This window comes from Cyprinodon tularosa, unplaced genomic scaffold (assembly GCF_016077235.1).
Source record: "Cyprinodon tularosa strain WSP-4 unplaced genomic scaffold, ASM1607723v1 ctg681, whole genome shotgun sequence".
NCBI lineage: Eukaryota > Metazoa > Chordata > Actinopteri > Cyprinodontiformes > Cyprinodontidae > Cyprinodon > Cyprinodon tularosa.
This window is the reverse complement of record NW_024039431.1, coordinates 320,567-329,902: the sequence shown is the minus strand read 5'-3', so window position 1 is coordinate 329,902 and position 9,336 is coordinate 320,567. Positions and strand designations below refer to the sequence as shown.

General features: G+C 40.1%; 1 protein-coding gene across 1 annotated transcript; it reads left to right on the top strand.

Annotated features, from left to right (window-relative positions):
- Positions 1 to 433: 433 nt before the first annotated feature.
- Positions 434 to 9,221, top strand: LOC119771612 (IQ calmodulin-binding motif-containing protein 1-like). The gene is made up of 15 exons (XM_038267704.1): positions 434 to 719; positions 844 to 967; positions 1,038 to 1,206; positions 2,101 to 2,218; positions 2,289 to 2,364; positions 2,456 to 2,555; positions 3,353 to 3,525; positions 3,615 to 3,724; positions 5,449 to 5,570; positions 5,650 to 5,716; positions 5,832 to 5,907; positions 5,985 to 6,148; positions 6,224 to 6,361; positions 8,569 to 8,725; positions 8,819 to 9,221. Exons 2-15 carry the CDS (start codon positions 865 to 867, stop codon positions 9,076 to 9,078), a joined length of 1,833 nt encoding a protein of 610 aa, XP_038123632.1. The 5' UTR covers positions 434 to 719; positions 844 to 864; the 3' UTR covers positions 9,079 to 9,221.
- Positions 9,222 to 9,336: the final 115 nt, after the last annotated feature.

Here is a 9,336-nt window from a genome sequence, read left to right as displayed (position 1 = left end):
AGAAATGATCAGCAACCTTTCTATGAAATCTATAGAAACAAAATAAAACATTTTCCCAGCATAAAGAAAAATTGTTTAAGATATGGTCAGTAATAAACCTGCTAAATTCAGACCAAAACCTTTGTATAACAGGGCAGAGCCAAAAAAGATGTGTCACAGTTTCTGGATGGTCCTCACAGAAAGTGCAATTGGTGTTTATGTCGCGTTTATATTTTATCATATAATGTTTAGCAGGGTAAATTTTATGGAGAATTTTAAATGACACTTCCTTCACCTTGTTTATAATTAAATATTTATGGGGGATCATCCAAACAGTTTTCCAGTGAATATCTGGGATATAACGGCTCCAATAAAATGTTATGGCTGGAGAAATCGCTCCTTTGTTCAGGAAAGGAGCTCTCTGCTGTCGCGCCCTGATGACGTCAGGTTACCCTGGAAACAAAGCGCGTCGCCTCGCCTCTGCCGCTGAGCTAGGTGTTAGCTGCGGGCTAACTCTGTAGGAAGCGTGATGTTTGGAGTTTAGCTGTGTGTTTTTTCTTAATAAATGAGGCATTAAATGACGGCGGAGATGATTTAAAGCGACGCGTCATGTCACAGAATCGAAACTATTTTGTTATTTAGTGAGGAACTTGGTGTGAAAGTAGAGCGCTGCTAAAGCTAACAGGTGTTTCAGAGACACATGTGACCCTTCAGGAAGCTGCTTGGTCCGCTTTGGGCAGGTGAGGCTGTGCAGAAACCAGAAGCTTTAGCAGAGGAAATATATTTTCCCCTGAATCTCATCTGGAGGCAGAGATGATGACTGATTAGCTTTAGCTCTGATTCTAAAGCCTGCCTGGTTTTTAGGTCCATCTGAGGTCTGGTGTGATGGAGGATGAAGAAGCTGTGACGTCAGAGCTGAAGATGCAGTTAGAGAATGAAGCTCTGAGCCCAGAGGAGAAGATCAGCCTCCTGATCGATGCTTTAAACAGTGAGATGGATCCTCTGTGGGATGGACGGCTCTGGTTCCACTGGTTCTGATTTTCTTCTTCTTCTCTCAGAGGTTCTGAACTCTGCAGCCCTGCAGAAACCCAGCAGAGACTTGGCTGGAGCCAAGGCTCGCTTATATGACAGCGGGGTGCTGAGTCACTGCGTCCAGGTCCTCTCTCTGGGTCCCAGCAGGCTGAGGGGGAGCTGGGCGGCTGCTGCAAGGCTGGCCCACCTCACCAGGTAGAGGTCACCCCCTCTAATATAAAGAGAATAAAGTCCGGAATAAAGTCTTAGCATTATCAGAATAAAGTTGTAATATTATGAGACGAGGTTTTAACTAAAACAAAAATCAGAATTCCGAGATTAAAGTCAGAATTCTCACTTTGTCTCTTATTAAACTGAAATAATGTTTAAAAATCTGTTAACTTTTTAATATTTTTTTCAGTGGCCCTAATGCTCTTCCCTAGATTTTTACAAGTAAATAATAGATTTAAATATCTGCAGATACTTTAATGGCAACAGTTAAACATAATATTTAAAACCTTTAACTATCTATATAAGTATGGAGGACCAATCCTGCCGTAATAAAAATACACACAGAAATAAAAGAATGACTTAATAATATAAAATTGCTTGAAAAGGTAGCTAATAATATGAATTTGTGCCATTAAATGTGACAAAATAATATTAATAAGACATTTCTTCATCAATTGATCAATTATTCATCTAAAAATATAAAGTTTTTTAAAAGTCAGAATTCTGACTTTGTCTCTTATTAAACTGAAATAATATTAAAAAATCTGTTACCTTTTTTTTCAGTGCCCTAATCCTCTTCCGTAGATTTTTCCAAGTTAATAATAGATTTAAATATCTACAGATACTTTGATGGCAACAGTTAAACATAATATTTAAAACCTTTAACTATCTATATAAGTATGGAGGACCAATCCTGTCGTAATTAAAAATAAATACACAAATAAATGAAGGACTTAATATTATAATATTAAACTGAAATAATATTTAAAAATCTCTTAACATTTTTTAAATATTTCCACTGGCCCTAATCCCCTTCTGTAAAAATCTGTTTTTAAAGAGATGTTCTGTGTAACCGTCCCTCCTCTTTCTCTGCTGCAGCTCCAGCTGTGTGGGGGCGGAGCCAGGCAGCCGATCCGAGGCGTTCCATAGGCTGTTCCTGCCATCAGTCATGGACGCCCTGCTGTCGTTGGCCGGTCAGCTGATGAGTTCATCGGAGGTGAGCGGTACAGTGTGGTGAGATGAGGTGGAAACTGTCTGTTACTCCTCTGGTTTGGTTTTTCTCCCAGAGTCCGTCTCTCTTCAGGAAGGTGATGGATTCTGTCAGCTGGCTTCTCTCGGCTCACCCCCACCTCACCCCTCAGGGTCCGTTTCACCCGGCCTCTGCCTCATCTAATCCAGATTCATCCACTTCAATAGTTGTGTTGTTGCTTTTTATTGTCTCCTTTGTCCGCAGTCCTCAGCTCCGCCCACTATGAGCAGATCCAGATGAGTGATGATGTCAGCGTGTGTCTGCTCTGCATCCAGATGTGGATTCACTCCTGTACAGTCAACAGGTATCAGGTGTCAGTTTAGAGGTTTTTACCCTCAGAGAGTTTAGAATCTACGGAAGAGGATTAGGGCCACTGGAAAAAAAACTTAACTGATTTTTAAATTGTATTTCAGTTAAATATGGGGAAAAAGCCAGAATTCCAACTTTTTTTTCTCAGAATTCTACTTTTTTTTCCTCACAATTCTGACTTAAATATCAGAATTCTTACTCTTATCTACATTTCTTTACATCAAGATCCAAAATTCTGAGAATAAAGTCAGAATTCTGAGAAAAAAAGTCGGAATTCTAAGATTAAACTGAATTTTTTTCCTCAGAATTCTGACATTTTTCTCAAAATTCTGACTTTAATCTTAGAATTTAGGATCTTGATGTAGAGAAATGTAGATAAGAGTAAGAATTCTGATATTTAAGTCAGAATTGTGAGAAAAAAAATTTAGAATTCTGAGAAAAAAAGTCAGAATTCTAAGATTAAAGTCAGAATTTTGAGAAAAATGTCAGAATTCTGATTTTAATCTCAGAATTGTGGATCTTAATGTAGAGAATTGTGAGAAAAAAGTCAGAATTCTGACTTTTTTTTCATATTATTCTAAAATAAAATTAAAAAATCAGTTAACTTTTTATTTTTTCAGTGGCCCTAATCCTCTTCCGTATTAATCACCATCAGATGTGTGTTAAAGTCGTTTTGAAGGAGAGCGGAGCGTAGAAACACAGACCTGATTTCCTGGTTGTTTTAAACTTCCAGATGTTGACCTCGGATCCATCAGAGTATCTCTTCTAACCAGGAAGTCTTTCCTTCTGCAGAGACTTTTTGTCCAATCAGAGCGATGAATCCGTCCTGCTGCTGCTCAACGAGGCCGTCGCCCAGCTGGCTCTGAGCTCAGACACCGCCGTGGGCGGGGCCTCCATCAGACTGATGCTCCTGATGGCCAGCCAGCTAGGACGCCGCCTACAGCCCCTCCTGCTCAACTTCAAAGGTCAGAGGTCAGATGTGTCGCCCATCAGAAAGAGGTGAAGCTGTTTTTGTTCCTGATAAAAGGTCAGAGGTCATTCCGCGTCCTCGCAGGTCTGTCCAGCCTGTTGGAGAAGGACTGGAAGGGGCGGGGCTTCGACGCGGAGGTCGACCAGCTGACCTCCGTCCTGCAGAGGCAGCAAAGCGTCAGCGGTCGGCCGCAGGTTAGTGGCTCGAAATATAGAAGGAAGGAAAAATAATCCAAAGTTACGCTTCTATGATGGAAAATCTAGTTTATGGTGAGAAAAGTTTAACCAAAACTTCGACATTGAAATAAAACTTTCTCTGAAAAATGTTGATCAAGCAGCTTTTTGTTTTTTCTTATTAACATTAAATCATGTCTTTTTTTAAAGCTAAATTTAATTTCCAACATTTAACATAAATTAAATTTCTAAAATATTTTAAGTCAAAAGACAAATTCTACATCTATTAAATATCCTTTTTTCAGGCTAAATGGAAATAATATTAATTATTTACCAAGAACGCAAAAAAAATAACTTTATTTAACTTTTTTAAATAAATTTTTACAACATTTTACATAAATATAAAAAACAATGAAAAGGTGAAAATTATACTATAATTGGATATAGTACAAAAAATATCTATGAATATTTTATTCATATTTTTATTTATATTTTTTATTATATTATTTTTTATAAGTATTTCTTTAATGGTTCACCAACTTATTTAACTTGTTTGATTATATCCATTTACTGTTTTTTTTTTTTTTATTTATTTAATGAAAATAACTTATGTAGAATAAATAAAAAAAGCAGCAATTTTCTCCAAAGTATTTATATATTTGTATATATTTATGCTTTTTAAAAACAGATTTTTCTTTTTCTCTTGTTTCCTCCTGATGTGGACCTCCTCTCTTCTTCTGCTCTAAAAATGTTCATGACCTTTAATATTGTTATTAGCTAAATATTTACCCTAATTTCCTCTGGATGATAAGGAAGAGGATTAGGGCCACTTAAAAAAAAAAGTAAACTCATTTTAAAATTTATTTTAGTTTAATATAGCACAAAAGTCAGAATTCTGACTTTAATCTCGGAATTCTGACTTTAATCTCGGAATTCTGACTTTAATCTCAGGAATTTTGACTTTAATCTCAGAATTTTGACTTTAATCTCGGAATTCTGACTTTAGTCTTAGAATTTTGACTTTAATTTCGGAATTCTGACTTTAATCTCGGAATTCTGACTTTAGTCTTAGAATTCTGACTTTAATCTCGGAATTCTGACTTTAGTCTTAGAATTTTGACTTTAATCTCGGAATTCTGACTTTAATCTCGGAATTCTGACTTTAGTCTTAGAATTTTGACTTTAATCTCGGAATTCTGACTTTAATCTCGGAATTCTGACTTTAGTCTTAGATTTCTGACTTTAATCTCAGAATTCTGACTTTAATCTCGGAATTCTGACTTTATGACTTTATTGTGGATCTTAATATAGATGCTCACCATCAAGGCAGAGATGTGGATCACTGAGCTTCACTGACAAAGATGTGAGTTATTTGGGAGAAACAGGAACACATTGGTGGAAAATGATGGAATTAGGAGACTTTTCCGTCCCTGAGGGCCCCTGCTGATGCTGTTTGATTAATGGAGGAGCAGAAGGAGATTAAAACCAGAGAGACAGACATGGCTACGGCTGGATGCTAACATGTTGGTTAGCTGGCAGAATTCAGTCAGATTTCTCAGATTAAAGTCAGAATTCTGACTTTTTTTCTCATATTAAACTGAAATATTTAAAAATAAGTTAAGTTTTTTTATTTCAGTGGCCTTAATCCTCTTCTGTATCAGGAAACTTAAATAGTGAAATCACTGTTAAATTGTCAGATGTAAATTCTTTACCTTTGGAGGAACATAATCATCCGTGTCTCGTAGGAGGTGAGCAGCGAGCGCGTGCGGGCAGCGTGTGCGATCCAGGCCGCCTGGCGCTCGTATCAGACCCGCCGCAGAGTGAAGAACCTGAGCAGAGCCGTCAGCGCGCTGCAGAGGAGATACAGGTTCCTCCGTCTGAAGAACGCGATCTAACTTTATCGTATTTAACGCGATAACTTGACGATGATCCTGTGTGGGACTCAGGGCGCGGAGGAGGCTTCAGCAGGAGCAGAAGGAGGCCCAGCAGTGGGAGGAGCAGCTCAGGTATCAGGTCAGTTCTGGGGAGAGAGAGCAGCGCTTCCTGATGGTGTCTATTTATTCTGGATCTATGATTCATTCGGGCGTTCATCGGAGCTCTGAAGGTCTTTTATTGTGGGAACTGTCAGGTGTGTGTGAGGAGGCAGCAGGCGAGGAGACGCTTCCATCAGAAGCAGAGGGAGCTGCTGCAGCGTCTTCCTCCTGGTAAACCTTCAGCTCGCCTCCATCTTTATTTTAATCTCAGCTTTAACCTGATATAGTTTAACTTGCCTTAATCTCAGACCAGGTGCAACCGTACCTGCAGGAGTGTGAACGCAGAGCTGCTCTGGTGATCCAGAGCTTCTGGAGAGGCTTCAGAGCGAGAAGGCGCTACGTCGACTCTCTGAGAGATGCTCTGAGAGAGTCGCAGAGGCAGCGGCGCGCCGCCAGGACTCTGCAGAGAGCCGTAAAACACACCAGCAGCCCTCACGCCGCCCAGTCCGTCCCGCTGCGGCGTCATAACACCTGTCTGCTTCTCCAGGGGCGTCGATTCCTGGACAAACGGCGAGCAGCCAAGGCCCCGCCCATCGCCCCTCTCTGGATTGGCCAGGAAGGTCTGACTGACAGCCGGCGGGCGGAGTTAAAACAGCAGCTGGACGAGTACATCGCCGCGTACAGGGTATTTGAGTTTATGATTTAAACCAGGAAGTCTGAAGGGATTCAGGTCTAATGACACCTGGAGGCTCCGGGAAACACTAACAAGCTGAAAAATGAAAACTACGGAAGACGATTAGGGCCACTGGAAAAAAAAAACAAGTTTACTGATTTTTAGATATTATTTTAGTTTAATATGGGAAAAAATCTCAAAATTCTGACTTTGATCTCAGAATTTTAATTTTAATCTCAAATTTCTGACTTAAATCTGACAGCTAACAAACATGTTAGCATCCAGCCGCAGCCATGTCTGTTTTAGAGACTAGCTCTCTTGTTTTTAATAATTTAAGATTAAAGTCAGAATTCCGAGATTAAAGACAGAATTCTGAGAAAAAAGTCAGAATTCTGACTTTAATCTCGAGATTAAAGACAGAATTCCGAGATTAAAGTCAGAATTCCGAGATTAAAGACAGCATTCCGAGATTAAAGACAGCATTCCGAGATTAAAATCAGAATTCCGAGATTAAAGACAGAATTCCGAGATTAAAGTCAGAATTACGAGATTAAAGACAGAATTCCGAGATTAAAGACAGAATTCCAAGATTAAAGTCAGAATTCCGAGATTAAAGACAGAATTCCGAGATTAAAGTCAGAATTCCGAGATTAAAGACAAAATTCCGAGATTAAAGACAAAATTCCAAGATTAAAGTCAGAATTCCGAGATTAAAGACAGAATTTTGAGAAAAATAGTCAAAGTTCTTGAGGGCGAGAGACATGCGGCAAAGGACCTCAGGTCGGATTCAAACCCAGGTCGACTGCATCAAGGACTAAGGCCTCCGTACATGGGTTGTGCGCACTAACCACTGCACACCGTCAGAATTCTGAGATAAAAGTCTTAATTCTGACTTTTTTTCTCATATTAAACTGGAATATTATTAAAAAATCAGTTGACTTTTTTATTTTTTCACTGGCCTTAATCCTCTTCAGTATGAAAGGAATAGGAACGTTTAGGAATAGGAACGCCGTTGCTTTTTATTTTAACTTATATCTGAATTAATGTTAATTTCAAATTGACTCTTAGTTTATTAACTGTTTTTACTGTAGCTCTTATTGTTTTAAAAATAGAATTTAAAATCTTAGTCCACAAGCATCCTCAGTTTTATTTACCCATAAATTTTCTCACAATGACATATGTTTACATTAATTATTGGCTGCATCTAAAAATATCAAAAATGGTTTCAGTTTAAACATAGATATGAAATAATACAATATAGCCTTTAATAACTCAGATTATATCATTGTACTAACTAGGACACTACAGCCTGTTAAATCAGCCTGTAGTGTCTTTTAATGTCCAGCAGGTGTCAGTATTCTGTGAGACAGTGTCACAGTTTGCCTCATTTATCACTATTTATCAGATTTTGTAAAAAAACATACTTTGCCTCAAATATTAACTGAGTTATGATTTATTTAAGTTTTCTGCTTGAACATGAGGACTCTTCGCTCTCAGTCTGCAGGTTTACTAGTGGTTCCTAGAACCTCTAAAAGTAGAATGGGAGGCAGATCTTTTAGTTCTCAGGCTCCTCTCCTGTGGAACCAACTACCAGTTTTAGTCCGTGAGGCAGACACCCTGTCTACTTTTAAGGCTAGGCTTAAAACTTTCCTTTTTGATAAAGCTTCTAGTTAGAGTGGCTCAGGTTATCCTGATCTATCTCTATAGTTCTGCTGCTATAGGCTTAGACTGCTGGAGGACATAGGGACCCCTTTTTCCTTTTTCTATGTCTGCTTCTGTCTCCTTGAACCCCAGTGGGCCTCAGCAGATGGCCGCTCACACTGAGCCTGGTTCTGTTGGAGGTTTCTTCCTGTTCAAAGGGAGTTTTTCCTCTCCACTGTCGCTATAAGCATGCTTAGTGTGAGGGATTGCTGAAGAGTCAATGAGTCGATGCATTCAGCTGGTTTTCCTTAGATAGAAAACTTTGAATCAATCTGACTGGATGATCTGGTGAACTGGAAAGTGACCTGAGATGACATGATGTGAATTGGAGCTATAGAAATACACTGAAAAAGCTTTTTTGCTTCTTTAAATTATCCGTTTTTTGTTTTCTTTTCAACCCAATATTTCAGGTGAGGCTTTATTTCTAAATCTAGAAGCTTTGCCTTCATGGAGAGTTTAAATTTTAGATTTATGGGAGAAGAAAAGACCCTGAAAGATCTGTGTGTGCTCCTCTGTAGTCAACAGGCCTGTCTGCTGAGGAAGGCGCCGCGCTGCATGCGGAGGTTCAGCTGCTCCTGCAAGCGGAGCTGCAGAAAGGAGAGCAGCGGAGGAGAGAGGAGCAGAGGGTGGAGGCTCTGCTGGCGTGTGCTCGCACACAGCTGGAGCTGCTGCAAGGTGACGCCCCCAAAGACGCAGGCTCTAAATAATCCAAGTATCTATGGTCAGTGCTGCAAAGATCATTAATCAGCAACTCTGTCATCCCTGAAGATGCCCCGCCCCTCTCTGTTGTCACGGCGAAGCAGGCGGAGTCCTTCCTGAGCCCATCGGCCTCCATCGCCGCTCGGGCGAGGGACGCCCACAACGCGGCGCTGCAGGCGAGCCGGCTGCCCTGGTGGAGGAACCTGGGAGAGACGCCCACAGGGGAGGAGGCAGGCCACGCCCACCTCCAGGAGCTGGAGGCGGAGTTTGGGGGACTGTTTATCGGAGGAGCAGCCATGGTTGAAGGAGGTCCTGAGGTGGAGCTTTAACCAGGGCTGATCCGAGGGACCTGATTGGCTACTTTAGTTTCCTCTCTGTGATTGGATGATTCTGATGAAACAGGAAACTGTTTCTAATTCTTTTTAGATCATAATCTAATTATGAATCTCTGACTTTAATGAGATCTTTTGCATTAAATCATGTAAAAACAGATGAAAGCGCCCCCTAGTGTCTTTCTGTGTAAGTTACACCTCTTGGCACCAATAAATGTCAAACATCTCTGCACCTGTTTGAATGAATGGATTTCC

What these genes read in the sequence shown, in the direction of transcription:
- LOC119771612 (XM_038267704.1), top strand. Translation starts at nt 865, where the DNA reads ATGGAGGATGAAGAAGCTGTGACGTCAGAGCTGAAGATGCAGTTAGAG. An exon ending in AGTACATCGCCGCGTACAGG is followed by an intron (nt 6,362 to 8,568) that starts GTATTTGAGTTT and finishes GCTCCTCTGTAG; the next exon opens with TCAACAGGCCTGTCTGCTGA. An exon ending in ACAGCTGGAGCTGCTGCAAG is followed by an intron (nt 8,726 to 8,818) that starts GTGACGCCCCCA and finishes TCATCCCTGAAG; the next exon opens with ATGCCCCGCCCCTCTCTGTT.